Source organism: Eptesicus fuscus, chromosome 6 (assembly GCF_027574615.1).
Source record: "Eptesicus fuscus isolate TK198812 chromosome 6, DD_ASM_mEF_20220401, whole genome shotgun sequence".
NCBI lineage: Eukaryota > Metazoa > Chordata > Mammalia > Chiroptera > Vespertilionidae > Eptesicus > Eptesicus fuscus.
This window is the reverse complement of record NC_072478.1, coordinates 43,817,601-43,837,745: the sequence shown is the minus strand read 5'-3', so window position 1 is coordinate 43,837,745 and position 20,145 is coordinate 43,817,601. Positions and strand designations below refer to the sequence as shown.

The following is a 20,145-nucleotide window of genomic DNA, read 5'->3' as shown; positions in this document are numbered from 1 at the left end:
CTTTTTCATAGTGTAAAATACCCCAACAACTATTTAACATTTCAAATAATTTAAATCACAAAAGTAATGTAAATTTATTAGAGAAAAATCCAAAAAAATCAACCAAAACTCCCCACAAAAGAGTAAAATAAAATTTTCACCCACCCCTTGGCAATCACTGTTAATATGCTGATGTAAAGTGTTCCTAACCCTCGTCCATATATGCATAATCAAACTATACACTCGTATTTTAAAATATTGTTCATATAACTTTATCTTATTTTTTACTTTTTCTATTGATAACACATTTCCATGTATGCATATATACACAAATAAACCTGTGTATATGTGCATGTATATATATGTGTGTGTGTGTGTATACAGTATATATACATATAAATAATGATTTGGCTGCTGCAGAATATCATCCATTGTGGCTATATCATTCTGTTTAACAAATTTCCCCCTTTGGCTAAATCAGATTTTATTCGTGATTTTTTTAAAAGAACTTGCAAATAATTCTGAAAAACTAATGCACCAAAGTCTTTAAAATATTTCTGAACTCCCAGTCACCTCCAGAATACAATGGGGAGGTAAGAAAGGAACTGACTGTTCCATCTAATGCAGTGGGTTCTGTTAAAAGCACCTGGGAGACAGATTAAGGTGGAGTTACTGCCTGCTGAGTGTCCTTAACACTCCTCTGAAAACTCGGGTCTGTTTTATCTCTGACAATATCAAGGTAAATAAAAGTAAGTAAATAGAAACATGTCTGTGTTCTATCTCAAGTCTCCCATCTAAAGAAAAATAAAAAGGAATTCATATATATAATGAATATATGATCTGTTGTCCTTTAGATTGAATCATTCTGAAAAATGATTCAATTTTAGTAAAGCTTCAATATGAGTAATACTGAACTCCATGACTTAAAAGGCTCCTGGTAATACTTAAACCATTTGGTATTGCATTGTATTCTGTTCAAAAGGCTTCCAAACTCATGGTTACCTCCTCACCACAACGCTATTTATTACACAGCACTGATGCTGTCATTTTACAAACAAGGACCAGAGAAATGAAGAGACTTGTTGGGTTTCACATATGCATGAAGCTGTACTAAATCAATGGTCTCCTTAATCTGCCTCCCAGGTGCTTTTAACAGAACCCACTGCATTAGATGGAACAGTCAGTTCCTTTCTTACCTCCCCAAAAATCTCTGATAACCCCCCACAATGTATGGCAAGTTTCAAAACAAGAATGTAAGGAGTGTGCCAATAAATCCACAACAGCAGGCAAGAAAACACACAGGAAGACTTTTATTTTTTTAATCCTCACCCAAAGATATTTTTTCTATTAGTTTTTAGAGAGTGAAAGGAAGAGGGAGAGACAGAGAAACATCGATATGAGAGAGACACATCGATTGGTTGCCTCCCGCACACCCCTCCACGGGAGTCAGGGAAGGAGCCTGCAACTTGGGTATGCACCCTGCACCTGCAACCCTTCAGTCCATAGGTCAACACTCTAACCACTGAGCACCGGCTAGGGCCAGGAAGGCTTTTAGAAAGTAGAGGGAATATCACTGTATTTCATCTCATTCTCCTCCGGAAATGTACCTGAAGAACCCCACTCCCATTAGCAACAGAGAAAGGCAATCCACGCAATTCTCCAATAACAAGAAATCAAAACTATTTATGTGTCACATGTTTTGTTATAGGCATTAAAAATATGAGTGTAGTGGACTAAACTGTGTTTTTTTTCCAGAATATTCTCTACCCTACCTCAGAAAAATACCATTAGAAATGCTTGTATCCTGGGAGCTGCAATGGGAGGGGGAGAGAGGAAGCAATTCTGTGTAACATCCCTCTGTGGGGTCATGGTCCTGCCCTCAGCCATACAAAGCATGACTGTGGTGAGCTCTTAATGCTGTATTTAATGTAGAGATGTAGTCTTTCTCAGTGTTTGAATTATCTTCTTGTTATAGTTTCCAAGTGTTACTAGCTGCATACTCATCCTGGTATATAAGCTGTTGTCCTTTAGACAGCAAATTCCAGTAGGCAGGACCAAGGGTGTCCTACCCTGACTTGTACAGGTGGAGCACAAAACCACAAGCACATGAGCCTCAGATGCTATTCTATAATGATGACAAGTGGATTCAATTATATTTATACTAGCCTGGTAACAGATTACTTAAAGTTGTTCTAACAGACTGTGATTTAGCACTAACTAGGCCATTCAGGACTAGAGGGGAGGAGTGGAGTCTACTCTTTCTAGCATTTACACAACTAGCTACTAAGCAGCTGAAATGCTTTTATTTACTCCTCATATCCACATGATATATATGCTTACTCACTTCATTCAACTGGTCCAAAATAAAACATTTGCTAACCCATGATCTTTTTCACCTCCCAGCTGCATATACATTTTAGGTGGAAACTAGTCCACTGATTGACCAGAGACATTTTAAAAAAAAACCTTTAAGATCAAACTTCAATCTTGAACCAGATGTGCATGTCACTGAGCATATCTTGGCTTTTAAAAATTCCCTAAACATGTTGACCTTAAATCCAAAGTAACTAAGAACCCAATGCTACCTCTGATTTGAGCCACTAGACAAATAATCTTTTTTTGTTCTAATTTATCCTTCTGGAAAAAAGGGTTATTCAAAAATATATTTATGTATCACTTAATTAAAAGTGAAAGCATTCTGAAGACCAGCAAATAGAGAATTTTCTCAAATTTCAAGACCACAATGCAGTTTTATAACTTTAAATAGGGCTTACACTTCACAAATACCTTAATCATATATTGTTCCTAACTATTTCTCCCAAACATGTAAATTCAATCTCTTTGATTCCTTTTGTTTTCCTAGGAACCCCTTTCCTCAAAGCTATGAAAAAGGCTTTTTGGCAAGATCTGAAAAGATATACACTTAAGGAAGGAATCTTGACTGTGACGATTCTCTTTAAATGGAATGCCAGAAAACATGAAGATCTGAAAATGACCTTTGATATAAGCTGCTTATATTGAACAACAAGTTCCTTTCTAATCAACTACAGTATGGGAAAACTAGAGGAATGAGAGAACAGTAAGAAACCCAGGGAAATGACTAGGAAGTGCCCAAGAGTGAACAGAGTAGCATCCGGGGGAAAAACTTGATAAAAGGCAAAACTTTAGAGACGTGGAGAAAAGTTTAAAATAACTAGTCCAAGTCCATCACAGAAAGAAAAATATATAATAGGCTTCCACAAACTCTAAAACAAAAAGATGTGTTTGTGTGGGCAAACCTTCTTTTTACTTAGGTCTTTCTCAAAAATATATAGCAATCCTATATAATAAAAGGCTACTATGCAAATCGACCGAAAGGCGGAACAACCAGTCGCTATGATGTGCACTGACCACCAGGGGGCAGAAGCTCAAAACAGGAGCTGCCCCATGGTGGTCAGTGCGCTCCTAGAGCACAGCTCAGCCAGAAGCCTGCTCACGGCTGGTGAGCAACAGTGGTGGCGGGAGCCTCTCCCGCCTCCGCAGCAGGGCCAAGGGGTCCCGGACTGCGCGAGGGCACAGGCCGGGCTGAGGGACCCTCCCCTAGTACACGAATGTCTTGCACCAGGCCTCTAGTAAATGCTATAAAACTGCCCAGAAAGTCTACCTGAATCTTTAGGGGACCTTTCACTCTCAAGATCTACAAATTACAATATGTATTTAAATGCACTGAAGAATATAAATTCAAATTCATATTAAGAATACTAGATTTTTAACCTAAATATTTTCTATTTTTAATTATGTTTTTATTGATTTGAGAGAGAGAACCATCTATTGGCTGCCTCCTGCACGCCCCCTACTGGAGATACATGTGCCCTGACCGGGAATTGAACTGGCGACCTCTCAGTGCATGGGACAATGCTCAACCAACTGAGCCACACTGGCCTGGGCTAACAATTTTATCTTAGTTTCTTGAAATCTTTTCAACTACAAAGTGGGCTTCCAAGGGCAGCTAATATGCTGTATGAGGCATTCCCGTCTCCAAAAAGCACATGCTAGCTCCTATTTGGATAAATCTGGATAAGATGAAGCACAAGGTCATTATTTTGCAGGGGAAATTCTCCAGGAGGCTTTTCCCAGGAGCACTGCACAGCATCTCAGAGTTAAGCCAGGTAAAAAGCAGGAGGAAAGACTTGCTTGGGTGCGCTGGTGATTTGTCCTCATTTCCTGGGTCTTTATTGGCGGCTGCTGTTTCACATGACCCCCAGATCAGTGATTCTCAACCTTTCTACTGCTGCGACCCTTTAATACAGTTCCTCATGTTGTGGTGACCCCCAACCATAAAATTATTTTCGTTGCTACTTCATAACTGTAATTTTGCTACTGTTATGAATTGTAATGTAAATATCTGTGTTTTCCGATGGTCTTAGGCTCTATAGCAGCGGTTCTCAACCTGTGGGTCGCCTAAGACCATCGGAAAACACGGATATTTACATTACGATTCATAACAGTAGCAAAATTACAGTTATGAAGTAGCAACGAAAATAATTTTATGGTTGGGGGTCACCACAACATCAGGAACTGTATTAAAGGGTCGCAGCATTAGAAAGGTTGAGAACCACTGCCCTAGATAAAGGGCCGTCATCAAGTGAGAGGTTCAGTGAGAGATCACCTATTCTCCCAAAGACCTTTACCATAAAAACTTGTAGAAAATCCTAACGAGGTCAATTTAAAACAAAACCACAGACACAGTCCTTGGTACAACTTTGTGTTCTTCATCAGAACTACCAATGGAAAGTCAGAACACCACACTGACAGTGTTCCCATCAAGTGGGAATCAATTACCCTAATGTGTTGTATTTCCCTAAATACAGCCATAATTTTTTTGTTCAAAATACACTTAAACTTGTGGATGGAGGAAATGATGGTGGGCAACGGGGAAGAGAGCAAAGTGTCACTCAACTACCTCCACTAGCATTGAAATGGCTTCAAATGCCTTTGACAAATGGCTGCCAGAGTAAAAACACCTGTAACACACATGCCCTTTTCTCTGCAGGCTTTGTTCCCTTGATTGAGTCTGGGTTACTAAAAGGGAAGAGAAGAAATTACACACCTTGAGTCTGAAGTAATTCTACCATTCTGAGAAGGAACACAGCATCACTAGTACTCAAGGCAATGAAAGGAATAGAATTCCCTACTCAAATTGTAAGGATTCAGTTAGCCTAAAGGAAATATGAGACTTTAACTAAGGCAGTTTATAAAGTCCTCACAATTTACCTTCCAAACAACAGCACATACCCATACCCACCCCACAAATACAAACTATTGGTATTTAATGTTCATATAAATGCAGTGAGGGGCTGTGTGTGTTTTAAAGGAATGGAATTCCAGAAAAGCAAAATCTAGAATACAAAACTTAATAATAAAATTTACTCATACACTTGAAACTTTTAAAAGGTTTACTACAGTGGGACTAGACTTGTTTAATAATAAACTGCTTTTGCAAGACATTTTGGGCAAAAAGCCCTAGCAGAGTGTTACAGTTGGAAGTAGATGCTCCATAAGAAAGATTTTGCTGGGGAAGGGGGAAAAAAAAAAAACAACACTGTTGAAAGTAAGCAAATGAACTTCCCAACCTAAGAGTGCATTTTAAGGCATCTTTTAAAAGTTAGCCCTTGAAAGCAGAAGAGCAAAAAAGATTTTAAAAGACTGGATTCTGTGGTCAAAATGCAGGCTCTGCCAAGTACAGCTGCGGATCTTGGGCAAACTGTTTCAAGTTCTCCGTGACTTGAAGTTTTCTCTTCTGTAAAATGGGAATTGTAAGAGCACCGACCTCACGGGGCAGTCGGAGAAATAAATGCGAAATCGACAGAAAGCACTTCAGATCTTTTTATGCTCCATAAATGCGAGCTATTATTACGCACAGGTGTGTGCTCTCCGCGGTCGCACGTGTGAACTATCCGCACCAGCTTTGTCAAACTGAGATCTCAGCCGTTTGCGAAAAGCATTTCCACTCCCCGTTTCCACGCATCAGGCGGCACCCGCCTCCCCGATGGTGTGGAAATGACACACTTTTTACCCACCCGCCTGCGAGCCGGTCAGGTACAGCCAGCAAAGAAGGAAGCTGCCTTTCTCGTGACTGTTGCTCCTCCACAACTTCGAAACACGGTCACGTACACAATGGGTCCGGAGCTGCCCTCGAAATGACAGCTCGCCGCTTCGCAGCGCCCGCAGAGTGGCCCAGGCGGCTCTGCGCGGAAGGGGTTCACCCCAATTCCCGGCCAACCCCCCACCTCCCCGGCCAAGCCCGTGCACGCCCGGGAACGCCAAGGAACAACTCTGGAAGGAGGAAGGGACCCGGAGTGGTGGGGAGAGCGAGAGAGAGAGAGACGGGGAGGGAGAGAGACCGGGAAGGGGGGGGACCCTCGCGGTCACCAAGGTTTCGGGGCCACACTCGGATCCGACGCGCATCCACGACGACCAGCCCGGGACCCCGCGCCGGCGGTGGGCTGCGACGTCCCGGGCGGCCCATCGACTTCTCCTCCCACCCCCGCGGGCACCGCCGCCAAGTCGGTCCCGTGCCAGCCTCGCCCTCGGCGCCCCCTCACCTGAAGGCGGGTCCTTCCTTGGGAGCCCTGCCCTGGGCAGACGCCGCCGCCGAGCCGCCGCCGCCGCCGCTGCCCTTTTTGTTGAAGAGCTTCTGGAGCAGCGTCGGGGCCATGATGCTGCGGCTCCGGCCGGGGCGCTCCGGGGGCCGGCGGCTCAGCGCGCAGCCGGGGGCGGCGGCCGCGGCGGCGGGGCCATCGCGGCGGCGGGAGCGCGGGGCCGCCGCGGCGGAGGAACTCTGCGTGGGGCCGGGGCCGCCGGCGGCCGGTCATAGGACGGAGCCGGCCCGCTGCCGCCACCGCCTCGCACGCTGACAGTTATCTCCTGCGGGAGGAGCCCGCAATTCCACCGCGGCGGCGGCGGCGGCGGCGGCGGCGGCGGCGCGGGAGGAGCTCGGCCACCCCGGCGGCGGCCATTGGCCTGACGGTGGCCCGCCCCGGGCTCACGTAACCCCGGCGGGAGGCGCGGCCGGCTCGAGCGGCCCCGTGCTCGCGGCGCGAGGGGGGCGGGGGCGGGGGCGGCGGCGGCGGCGCGCGCGCGCGCGGCGCTTAAAGGGCCCGACGGGCGGGGGCGGGCGCCGCGCCGCCGGGTGGGCTGCTCCGGGGGCGCCGCTCCAGGGGCCGCCGGGCTTCCCGAGGCGGCTTCGTTGTTTCCAAACAGCGAGGGAGCCGCTGGGCGGATCCTCGTTCTTCGGAGACAAAGCGGCTGAACCGGAGTTGTCGCTGTGCACAGGTGCCAGGGCCCCCGTGCAGACCGCGCGCGCTGGAGGACGGGGTGGGATGCACGACGTTTGCTGTTTCCGTTTGAATCCCACAACCCCCGAGGTGTGGGTTGGCGTGTTTCTACCAAACCCAGATTAGATGTCTTTGGTTTTAATTTTTTTAAAAAACTTTTTATTTGAGTCATTTGCTTTGTTTGGCATCTTGGGCTACCATACCTCAGTTATATAAAAAGTTGCGTGTGAAAGTGAACACATGGAATTCACTACCATAGATTTAGAAACGGATACTATTTTATAACAAAGGAATGTTTTTTCCCCTAACCATCAAGGAGCATAATGATCTGATATCAGCGACAGATACGATTTGGTTTGGGGGGGGAAAGGAGGTGTTGTGTTTGAATCATCTTTGAGTTCCCTTTAATTCCCAGTTCCACCCACTCTCCGTGAGAACTTCGGCCCGTGCTGGTGAAAGACTTGGCCCAACGCAGAGCAGCTCCTCAATCGATGCCTCGATGCCTCATAATGTTAGCTCCCCGCTCTTCTGAGGATGGCGATCAAGTTAGTAAGACGGTGCCCCTGCCTCGGCTGGCTCCTTCTTCACCAGCAGTGAACAGTTTCTCACCTGGATTCTCACTTGTTCAGACGCAAAGAAACGTGGAGACGCAAAGAAACAAAAGTGTTCCCATAAATACAAGTAATAAAAAATAACTTCTTGGCTTATTTTAATTTGCATTATCAATTTTCATGGTGTGGGGTTTTGGCATTGGTAGGAAACTGTGAATGATGAGGTGCTGAAATTTCACAAAGGTAAGGGAAAAATGATGGAAATTAAAACTCATTTTTTCCTTCTGAATTGTACTCTTAAAATGGTGGATTAAGTACTCATACTGGTGAGCAATCATCCTTTTACACAAAGAAGTGTACACAGAACTCTGATTTGCAACTTTGGTCTTTCTATTTACTGGGAGCATCTACTTCATAGGACTGCCAGTATTAGTCAGTATCCTGTAAAGCAAGTATTGGCCTAATCCAGTGATGGCGAACCTATGACACGCGTGTCAGCACTGACATACGTAGTCATTTTTGATGACACGCGGCCGCTAAGGCGGCCGCATGCCGAGGATGAAACATTTGCTGCTCCTGAGGATGAAACATTTGCGAAATAACGTTTTTTCCTCAAAGTGACACACTACCCGAGTCATGCTCAGTTTTTTGGCGAAGTTTGACACACCAAGCTCAAAAGGTTGCCCATCACTGGCCGAATCTGATGTGACTTTATTAAGACAAGGTCCCAGGTCATATGTCCCAACAACACACTACTCTCCCTTACCCCATCCTTGGGATATATAAAAATGTTCTTTATTCTCCAAACTGAAATCCGCATTCCCTTGATATGCCTATCAAGCTTTTGCAACTGCATACTGAAGAGGATTTTGACATGGTGTCCCTTGTTCCTCCCCTCCAAGCACTGTTTCAGTTCCAGCTTGGTCCAAGTGTGCAGGATCAGCCAGAGACAATAACAAAAACAGCCTACCCCAGCCATCATCCTCAATTTTGATCCTGGTTGGGCAACTAGAAAGGGAGAGTGTGCATTTGAAATTATTAAGGATAGACTTCTGTTAGGGGAGAAAAAAAGGAACTCGAATGGTTCCTCTCTTTCCCTTGTCTCCCTCTGCTTCCTCTCAATGCCACATTCTTCTTTATCTTGGCTCTCCCCACAGCTCTCGTTCTGGGTTCTAAATGTGCAGAAAAATCCTAACCAGCAAGGTTCTGGGAGCCAGCTCTAGACAGCTCTCCCACTCCAGTTGCATCATTTCATTCCTTGGTGGTTGTTTTTTTGTTTGTTTTTTTTGCCTGTCATCTATTGGTCACTGCTTCATTCCTGAGACTTATCGTAGTCCCAGTCTGCAGCACTCATCTTGTGCTCATCTCCCAATGACATACATTTCATTCACTTCATCCCACGCATACATCTTAGAAAATATATCAGCTGGCTGCTCCTGTATGGAGCTGCTGTGGGCCACTGTAGCCTACCTAATATCTGTTAGCCCCTTCTACCTAACAGAATCCCAGTTTTGTGCAGGTGTCCATACCTCCCCCAGGTCAACGTGCCTTAGGATAAACTGACATTATCTGCAACCTCTAGTCTGAATTATCTAAGTGTAATCCTATTCCTTTCGCAAGGTATTAGTTCAGGAATGAGCATGTGGGGCAATTCTAGCCAAGAAGGCTAGAGGGAAAGGAGCTGGAGGAGAAGGGGTGGAAGGGGTGATTCTGGGAAAAGCTGTCTCACTCTTAAAGAGAAATGTGCTTTTTTTTTTTTTTTCCTTCCTTTGGATGTTTACATGTAATGCTAACACTCTTGCTACTAGCCTGAGCATGAAACCAAGATTGCAGATAACAGAGAGGTGGAAGCAAGCTGTGTCCTTGATAACATTATTGAGCCACGATCCCTCTGCCCTAAACTGACCTTTCCCCATTTGAGATATTTATATTATTGAAAGTCAAAAGCAGTCTACAAGAAAGGATCCTGATTTCTCTCCTCGATGGCTTTTGTGAGATAAGTAAGTCCTATGTTTAACCTTACACACCAGGGAAAACAGTCATCACCAATGGACCTGCTCTATTTTTTCATATACTTATTAAAAAGATTTTTATTGATCTTTAGAGACAGAGGAAAGGAGAGGGAGAGAGAGAGAGAGAAGCACCAATCTGCTGCATTCTATGCCCCCAACTAAGGATGGAGCCTGCAACCTGGCATGTGTCCTGAACAGGAATCGAACCAATGACCTCTCAGTGCACAGTATAACACCCAACCAACTGAGCCACACCGGCCAGGGCTATTTTTTCATACTTAAAAAAATAATAATTCTTTATTGTTTAAAGTATTACATATGTCCCCCTTTCCCCCCCCCCCATTGAACCCCTCCAGTCCTTCCCACTGCCCCCCCCTCCCCCTGCCCAGGCCTTCAGTACCCTATTGTTGTGTCCATGGGTTATGCATATATGCATACAAGATCTTTGGTTGATTACCTCCTATCCACCCAACCTCCTCCTCCTTCCCTCTAAGATTCTGCACTCTATTCCATGCTTCCATGTCTCTGGGTCCACTCTGTTCATCAGTTTATTTTGTTACTTAGATTCTACATATGAGTGCGATCATGTGATAATTGTCTTTCTCTTGGCTGACTTATTTCACTTAGCATGATACTCTCCAGGTCCCTCTATGCTGTCTCATTTTTCAAATCATTTACAAGAAGCAAAGACTAAAGAAATAGTGAAAAAGAATCCTATCTAATAAAGAGGGAATATGCTAATTGACCATCACTGTCACAAAGATGGCTGAGACCAAGTTCCCATAAGGAGCCTTAACGAGCAATCAGCAGGGACCTGAGGCTACGCCCTCCCCCACCCCATTGGGGCTTGACAGGGGATCTCAGGCTGCGCCCCCCACCTGGCAGGGCTTGACAGGGGAGCTCAAGGTGCGCTTTCCCTCCTGGTGCTGGGCTAGGGGACCTCAGGCTGCTCCCCCTGCCCACCACCAAGCCGGGGGACCTCAGGCCATGCCCCCCACCCGGCCTATGCGAAGAAGTCGGTTTTTGGCTCTCAAAAGAAATTTCAATCGTTGGCTCTGTTGACTAATGAGTTTGCTGACCACTGGGCTAGGGGACCTCAGGCCGCAGCCCCCACCCCGGCACCCGGCCAGGGGACCTGAGGCTGAGCCCCCTGCCTGGCTGGGCTTGACAGGGGACCTCAGGCCGTGCCCCCGACCCAGAGGGGCTTGACGGGGGACCTCAAGGTGCACCCCCAGTGCTGGGTTGGGGGAACTCAGGCCGCGCCCCCACCCAGCAGGGCTTGACGGGGAACCTGAGGCTGCACTCCCTTCTTGGTGCTGGGCCGGGGGACCTGAGGCTGCACCCCCCGCCTGGCGGGGCTTGACAGGGTCCTCAGGCCATGCCCGCCACCCAGTGGTGCTTGACAGGGGATCTCAGGCCGTGTCCTCCACCTGGCAGTGCTTGACAGAGGACCTCAAGGTATCCCCCCTCCCCGCCCCGGTCTGGGCTGGGGGACCTCAGGCCACACATCCCCGTCCTGGCGCCGGGCCAGGGGACCTGAGGCTACGCCCCCTGCCTGGCAGGGCTTGACAAGGGTAGGACTGGCTGGGTCTGGATCTAGCCCAATTGGGGGGCGGGGGGGTGGGGGTGGGGGCGGCCGGGTCTGGGTCTCACGCGATTTTGAGGTGCATGTGGGTGGGCAGGGACTTGACTCTGGGTCCCGTGGTGAGCCCCAGACTCTGACAGAAGGAAGGTTTTCATATACATTTTACTAATTTTCTTTCATCTCTGACACTTCTATTATAGAGAAAGGGCAAATAGCAATATTAAATTATTTCCTCTAATTAACCCCCTTTTAATGTGCACGAATTTCATGCACTGGGTCACTAGTTTCTAAATAAATTTAATAAGAATTTAAACATAGCAAACTCAATTTTTTATTCTATTTTTTTCTACATTTGAAGGAAACTTACACTAATAGGTCATGTCCTTTGAATATAACTATTGACCAATTAGCATATATAAACAAGGAACATAATTATCTTGTAAATACTGACTCAAATACATCTCTAATGGTTCTAGCTTATTAGTATTTTTGCTTTTTTCTTACACTTGAATCAACAAAAGGCAATACTTCTGAAACTTTGATGGCTTGTATTTTGTTAAAGAGAGGGTAGCCATCTTCTGTACTTAACTGAAAAATATTTTCATTTTTAGATTTATAAATACCAGTTATAATTAGCAATTCAAACACATTGTACACTTTAAACTTACACAGTGTTATAGGTCAATTATATCTGTGGGGGGATAATTAGCAGTTCAGTGAATTTTTTCATCTCCACCACATGCATTTACTTCAAGTCACCTTTGTTTATACATTGCCTTTAGCATTTGTTGACTTACAAACTATAGCAAATATACTTGATGCAAAACATACTAAAAGATGACAAAATACATATCTTTTTAGGATAGATCAGGTTTTTGTTTCAAAATATTGAATAATGAAGTCATTCCTGTTGAATGGCTAACTGGATAAGAATGCCATGTTTCACTTTTGTTTTTTGATATATATTGTTAAATCATTGATTCTTAAGTTTGAGAAAGTTTATCTAGAATATCACCATCTAAAGACTCATCACCTACAATTTCACTTTAATTTCACTGTTATCATTAATATCTAGAGTGCTTTTGTCTGTCTTTTTGCATTTATCTTCTGATTTTTCTAATACTTTTAAAGAGTTTTCCTCTATTAATTTTTTCTTTACCATTATGGGAAGAAAATGAATTCTGAATTCTCATTAATAATTAATAAAAGCTTTAATAAAAAACCCACAAAAATAATAGCTCCAGATTTTTTTATACCTTTTAAAAGATGATGCAGAACTTTGGGCAACATATTATAATAGAAGGATGATGTAATTGTGGTTATTTATTTTAGTATTGAATCAACCTTCTAGGTGATTCTGAATTTTTCTATTTTCTTATTATTTTTGACTTTCTAGCATAGTTTAGAATGATTCTTGAATAATGTTGAAATAATTCCTAGAATGATAAGACAGAAAAATGTTTTAGATAGCTAGAGAAACTATCACTAAGATCTCATAAGTTATGAAAGAGTCCAATACGTCCCTGTGGTAATTGCAAACTAGAATGATTTATTACATGTTTTAAAAAATATATTTACTCTTTGTTCTTTGCAAAAAATAAAAGTCTAAGAGAATAAAAGTCATGAACTATCTATCCTTTTAAATAGTTATAACCTCTCAGAAAAGAATACAATTGAATCTAATGGATTCTGATGGTACAAGGGTTAATCTACTATGTATTGATTTTCTGATATATCAATAGAACTCAATTTACTCCATAATCTCACCATAGCAATCAATGACCTCCATGGTGCTGAAATTAAGGGACATTTTCTTGTCTTTGCAATCAATACAACTGAGCACTTCCTCCTTTTGGAAAATCTCATTCATTGGTACTGTAGGCCTCCTAGATTTAACAAGTTACTAGCTACTTCCTCAGTCTCTTCTGGAGGTTCTTCCTCTCCCCAGCCTTTAAAATATGAATTTCCTCAGGGTTTCTTTTTTCATCTCTCTTCTACTCTTCTCATACATACTTTCCCACTTCCTAGATAAACCTGCCCATTCTTGTGACTTTAAATGCTAAGTATGTGTTGCTGACACCTAGCCTTTTATTTCTCCTAGATTTTTATAACCAGCTATCTATTTGGTGTCCAACTAGATATCCTACAGGCATCCCACACTGAATTCTTGACCTTTGCTTGTTCCAACATGTGCTTCCTTTATCCTCTCCCCATCTCCGCATATAATGCTTCCCTGTCCGCATCTGTTTAAAACAGAAACCATTCTTGACACTTTTCTTTCTCTCATCATCCAAACTATTTCTCACATCCATTTATCTCCCTATCCATTGCCACCACCCTTGTCCAAGTCACTGTTATCTCCCGCCTGGACTTCTGCAATAATGGTCATCGGTTTCTTTCTAGCCCCATCTCCAATCTATTCTTGTGCAATTGCCATAGGGATCATTTGAAAACGTAAATAGTTTTATGTCATTTCCTTGATTAAAACTTTTCAGTGGCTTTCTATTGCGCACAGTAAAACCCAACATTCTTAACATGGCCTATGAAATCCCATGATTAGAGCCCGCCCTCCCTCCTTCTCCTCATCCACCTAACTCCCACTCATTTGCTATCCTCTAGCCACACTGGTGTGCTTTCATTTCTACTAGGACTCCTCTGCCAGGGATACTCCCACCCCATTCAACAACTTTTGTCTGATTAACTCCTACTTATCTTTCAGTTTTCAACTTAATGCCACGTCCTCACACATTGCCTGCCTGGCTCTTTCAATCTTCATTCTTAAAGACCCCACCTCCCTCCAGTGTTTCTGTGATAGCAATCCTTTCTAATCCTTTAAAGCACTTATAATAATTTATAACTAACCGATAAATGCATATACGAGTATAACACCCTTGTTTCCTACTAGACATCTATATGGTTCTTTAGGTCAGGGACTATATCTGACTTGTTGATGAATATGCCCAACACATGGTACTTTCTTCAATGTATATTTGTTGAATGACTGAGTCAATGAATGAATGAAATTCATAGTCCCTACTACAGGTAAGCTGCAGACCATCACAAAATAATTCTCTGTAGTAATCACTAGATAAGCAAGAGTTCGTGAACTTTTTCCACTTATGTACTTTGGGAGGAAGAAGAGGTCACTGATAGCCAGTTGTAAGTTCCCATTAGGAAACTAATCATACATGGGGTTCAGACTTTTGTTCCTAATTTCCTGGCTTATCCTTGAAATACTTTTGCCTTGACATCATCTAATTGGTTCTGCAGAGAATCCTGCCCCAGGTGTGCATTTTGTCTTTCTGTATCGCCTAATATTTAATAGTACTGTTCGCTTTTTCTCTCATTAACCCCTTACACAAAATCCTCTTCCTTAGACAAAGCATACTCTTTAGGATGCCTTTTGCTGCAAGTAATAGAAGCTCCAACCCAAAAGGGCTTAAACAACAAAGGGATATTTTCCCTCCTAAAATGAAAGATCCAAAGGTAGGACAGAGTCCAGATACTGTGTGTTAGAGCTCTGATTCTGCTTCTCTGGGTTCCTCCTGGCTCTACTTTCCTCAGTGTCAGATTCTTCTTCGGGCTGGTGGCAAGATGGTCACCACAGTTCCTGGAATTACATGCGGATGCAACAATGTCCCACAGAAGATGGGGGTGGTCTCTTCTCATGTACCTGATTTTCTCTGCAGCTTTTTATTACTGACAGGGGAAATATTGTGCACCGGGATTGGCTTTGAGTAATGAAGATATTCTCTGAATCACATGGGGGGAAGGGGTAGTCACCTGAAGAAAACTGAGTTCTCAGAGAAGAGGGGCAGGGGAAAAATGACTTGCATAAATAACCTAGAAAATCTGCTAGACATACATTAATTTATAAATTTTATATTGCCAAGAGCTCTATTTTCTGAGTGCTTTTAAAGAACCCATTATACCATGACTATTGGTTCTTTCTTACACTGGGATGGGACAGAGGATTATGAATTTTTGCATCTCCAACTCTATATCTGGATTTTGTAAGAAAATAGGCACTAGATACTGTTGTTGTTTTTTTAAACAAATGAAATGCAAAAATGTTGCTCTGATACTTCCTTCTCGCTTTAAAAAATTGCCCAAATGACACTTCTTCTGAAATTATTTTTTTGGCTCAGTGAACAATATTTATATACTGTAGTCTCAATAATGTAACATTGACTCTTGATTTAACAAAAAGTTATATGTAACTATACTGGAGAATGGGAGAAGAAAAGTGGAGCTGGGGTAGGGAAGCAATATTCTTGTATTTATTCACAATGGCAGGAAGTCAATAGACAAGGACAAATACAGTCAAATCAAGAAACACTGATATACTCAGGTTTCGAGCTTGATCCCTAGTGTAGGGCGTGCAGGAGGCAGCCAATCAATGATTCTCTCTCATCACTGATGTTCCTCTCTCTCTTTCTCTTCTCTCTCTCTCTTCCCCCCTTCTGCTCTGAAATCAATAAAAAAATATTTAAAAAAAAAGAAACAGTGATATAATCATATAACTAAGGAGGGAAATATCAGTCAACTAGCTAGAAAAGTTGAAGGTGATAACCTGTAGGGCTGGGACTGAGTGTGGGAAAGGGTGGAGTAGAAGACTGCTGGTTTTTATTATAAATCTTTTAGGGCTTTTAAAATGATACAATGAATGTGTGTGTGTGTGTGGGGGGGGGGGTGGTTTTCCTTTGATAAAAAAGTTTATTTTTAAATAGTCTCCCCTGTGGACATTGTTAAAAGTCTTATTTCTAGACCTGATCCTGTGAGTTTGCAATCCAGTAAGTCTACAGTGGGACTCAGGGATCTTAACTTTTAACTAAAACCTCAAGAAATTTGGGTGCAGATGGCTCAGGGACAATAATTTGAGAAACATCACTCAGATTCCCTAAAATTATATACAAGGTATTGAACAAATGTGCAGTTTTTTTTGGAAGTGAGTCCATAATTTAAAAATTCTCTTTGATGCCCAAACCCAAAATTTTTTAAAAATTGCTGTTTTATATCTGCCTTCCTTCCTTTCTTCCATTAATTATTTAAGGCCAAAAGCAGTGCTAATGGTTGTTATAGTGAGTTAAACACTTTACAAAATTCATTAATCATATAGACTAGAAAGCACAGGCTAAATTTTCAATACATTGCTCAGTATATTACCAAGGTGAATACCTGTGCATTACTACTGCAATGTATTGAATATAAGTATAGTGTCTTGAAAAAGTTAATGTGCTTTCTTTCATTTCTCTTTCTTTTTCTCTTGCCATCCCCAATAGATTGTAAACTATTTCAGGATTGGGAATGAATTGCCCTTATAACCTCCTAAGTACCTAGAGTAAAGCTATGCTAGAGTGTTTGCTAAGGAAAGAAATGATTGTTGAATAAATAAATCAGTGAAAGGCTTGATTCATAAACTAGAAATGCAACAGGAAGACTCTGAAGGATATGCCAGAAAAGGATTCAAAAGAATTATAATTCCTTAAAATTGGAAGATAAGGGCAGATTTGACAAGTTGCTTGGTTTTTTTTTTTTAACTGAAGAAACAAATAACCTGGATATTAGACTAATTCTCCCAGTGCAGATTCACTCTGGGATCTGGTGAGATCAATATAAGCTTCTGATTTCCTCAGACGTTGAGAAAAATGCCCACGCTTTTCTACCTGTGAGGGTTCCTGAAACACTATTTTCATTGGATATCAAGGATCATTTAAACTTTTCTTTTAAAAAGGATGTCTGCTGCCTAAATGCGACAGATTTAATTGTTGTTGTTTTTTAAATAATGAGCAAGTTAAACTCAAAAGACTAACTGGCATTAGATGGTGAAGGCATTTTTGAGTGGAGCCCTCTGTACGTTTTGCCTCACTTCATCCCCTCACGTTGAGTCTGCTGCCTAGAATCTCATCATTGCAGGCTGCCCCACCCTCTCTCCCTACCCACCACCCGGCAGACAGGCACAAGGAGGCCAGCAGATATTGTGGTGGAGCCCCTGCATTCTGTATGTGTGGCAGGGAGGGGCACCGTCTTGAGGCGCTAGAGAGGTTGCACCTGCAGATGACAGACCCTCTGTGCTCTGAAGGCAGAGGCTGACAGTGGAAGAAAGACTTCTTCCAGAGCAGGAATTCGTTTTGACAGGAATTTCCCCTGAACTGAGGCTCATGTGACAACTTAATGAACACAGCCTGGGGAGTGTGGGGAAAGAACTGATCTTGTTGCTGCTTGTCCTACAGGCTTCCCAAAGTGGCGTGGTCCCAAAGTGAGGCCAGGGAGAAGCCACTAAAAACATCAGAAGCTTTAACAACCAAGAAGCCCAAGGACAGTCCTGACCTTCCCCTCAAGATGGGGAAGTCCTTTACAAATGACAGCTGTTTTTCTTACTCTGCTAGAATTCAGACAGCACCTTCCCCTCCCTTTGTGTGCACTAGAAGGAGCAAAGAGGAGTCCCCACTCCCTGCATAGACACTTAAAGCCTTCCAACATGACCTACCCCGAAACCATCAGTATAATCACATTAGCCCTTTATCTCTGGTTACATCAACACCACGAGAAGCCAGTGGACTCCCAGGTCATGCTATATGTCATTTACTCCAATCCCCATGTGACTGTAATCTCATTCCCTCTCACGCCTCCCCTACTCCCAAAACATTCCCCTGTGCTCACTGTAATGCCTAGTCGGTCAGCAACAAAATCCCTACACACCCTCAACCTGCTCTATGAGGGTCCCCTTCACTGTCTTGCTCTAGCTGAAACCTGAATCTCTGCAAGATTACCACTTCCCTGTAGCTCTCTCTAGTGGTGGCCATTCTCTCTCCCGTCCCGTATGACATTCAGGCCTGGGGATGCCGTGAGGGTTCTCCTTGCTCCTCACTGCCACTTTCAAACTCCTCCTCCTCCCCAAATCCCCAGCTCTGAATCTCTCTTCATCAGATTTACCACCTACTACCCCTCTTTGTCATTTACCCTCACTTCTCAAAGATGTTAGCAGTTGGCTCATGGTCACTTTCTCCAACAGAACTCCTCCCACGATTCTAAGTAATTTCAATATCCATCTGGGTCAGCCTTCAAATACCCAGACCTCACTTCCTCCAACTCTTTTCTTCCCTATGATTTTGCCTCTTGCCCTATCTCATCCCTCACTCTGAAACCATACGCTAGACTTTTGACATAATTTTTATCAGTAACTCCTTGAAATTCTCCATGTCAAGCATCCCTTTGGTACCACCACCATCTCCTCCAGTGCCCCGACCCCAACAGTTCTTTCATTCCACCGAGATCTACAGTCCCTTGACTCTACCACCTTCTGGTTATGCCTCAGACTCCTCCGATCCTCTCATTCCTTGTTACTTAGCATATATCCTTTGGTCAGTTATTGTACTCACTGCCTTGCACAGAATTCTAATTGTCTTCTAAAATTCACTCATCTTTCTTCAAAATGGTAGAATTGTAGCCATGCACATAGCTGACCATACACACTGCACTTCTGGGACTTTCTTATGTTTAACTGTAGCCGCAAACAATATCTCCTCCTGATAACTAGTAAAAAGATGTGCCTGCTACCCAGTTTCTATGATTTAGAGGAGAAAAAGGCCCTAGGTCACCAAAGAGAAACAAGACAGAAGGCCCCTTCATTCCTTAAATGATCATTTGAAGCTGAGACCCAATGACCTGGAATGGTCACTTCTGCCTGTTGCTTTAAAATCTAAATAATCCCTTTAAGTCATAGAATTAACATTGGGTTGCATTGTTACAGCAATCTAACTCTATTGTCAGTAACACAATTCTCAACTCCTGGGTGCTCTCACACTTCTGAATTCTCACCTGGCAAAATCACAACCCTGGTAAAACTCCACCTCTTTTTCACCTGCACTGATTCATGAAATCTGCCCAGAGAAAAACTCTTGCTGATCAGACTCACTTTAAAATTGTTGGCCACTGAATTCCATTAGGCTTCTAATGCTGCCTGACAATTGGTAATACAGAGATACCATATCTGCCTGTACCTGCACTCTTCTGTGTTCCCAAACTATTCTACTTCTTTCTCACTCAAACCTCCAACACTGCCCCGGTCCTCACTCTTACCTGATAATCCTGCATTCGATTTTATTCAGGGAATTGAAGGCTTCAAAAGAAAATTTCCACAAGCTCCTATCTTCTCATCTCCATATCCTCTCCCATGGATGCCCACCTTCTCTGTCTTATCTCGCCTCTATTACTATGGGTAAACTGTCTATACTCCTATTTAAGACCAACATTCCCATATTTGTGCCAGATCTCATCTCTTCTTATTCAAAAACTTTGCCCCTACGATTCTCCCTTCTCCTCTGCATCATCAAATTATTTTCTCTCTCTGCCCCATCTTTCTCAGAGCATACAAATATGCTTCTGGCCATCTCTTGATCTCTGTTCATGTTCAAAGCAAAAAGCCTGAGATATCTGTCTTTCTTGAAACTAGATTTTGTCTTCTTATTTTGAAAAATGTCAAGCATGTACAAAGGTAGAGAGGCAGAATAATGAACCATCATACATCATTACCCAATTTCAACAATTATAAACATTTAAAAAAAATTGGGGTAATTGCTTTGTCAGGTAATGATAAATATTTTGTCAATCTTAATTCATCAACCCTCCTTCCCTAAATTTTCTGGAGAATTGAACCTGTAACTTTTTGGTGTATGGGATGATGTTCCAATCAACAGAGC

General features: G+C 43.1%; 1 protein-coding gene across 4 annotated transcripts in view; it reads right to left on the bottom strand.

The window, feature by feature from the left end:
• The window catches only part of FNIP2 (folliculin interacting protein 2), a 136,174-nt gene extending 129,285 nt beyond the window's left edge, over positions 1–6,889 (bottom strand). For all 4 annotated transcript variants that reach the window (XR_008556347.1, XM_028152376.2, XM_008144451.3 and 1 more), the window contains exon 1: positions 6,564–6,889. Coding sequence is in view for 3 of the 4 variants with exons in the window: in XM_028152376.2 (XP_028008177.2) it covers positions 6,564–6,676 (113 nt within the window). In the remaining variant the exon portion in view is untranslated. The remainder of the gene's footprint in view (positions 1–6,563) is intronic.
• Between the last annotated feature and the right edge of the window lie 13,256 nt (positions 6,890–20,145).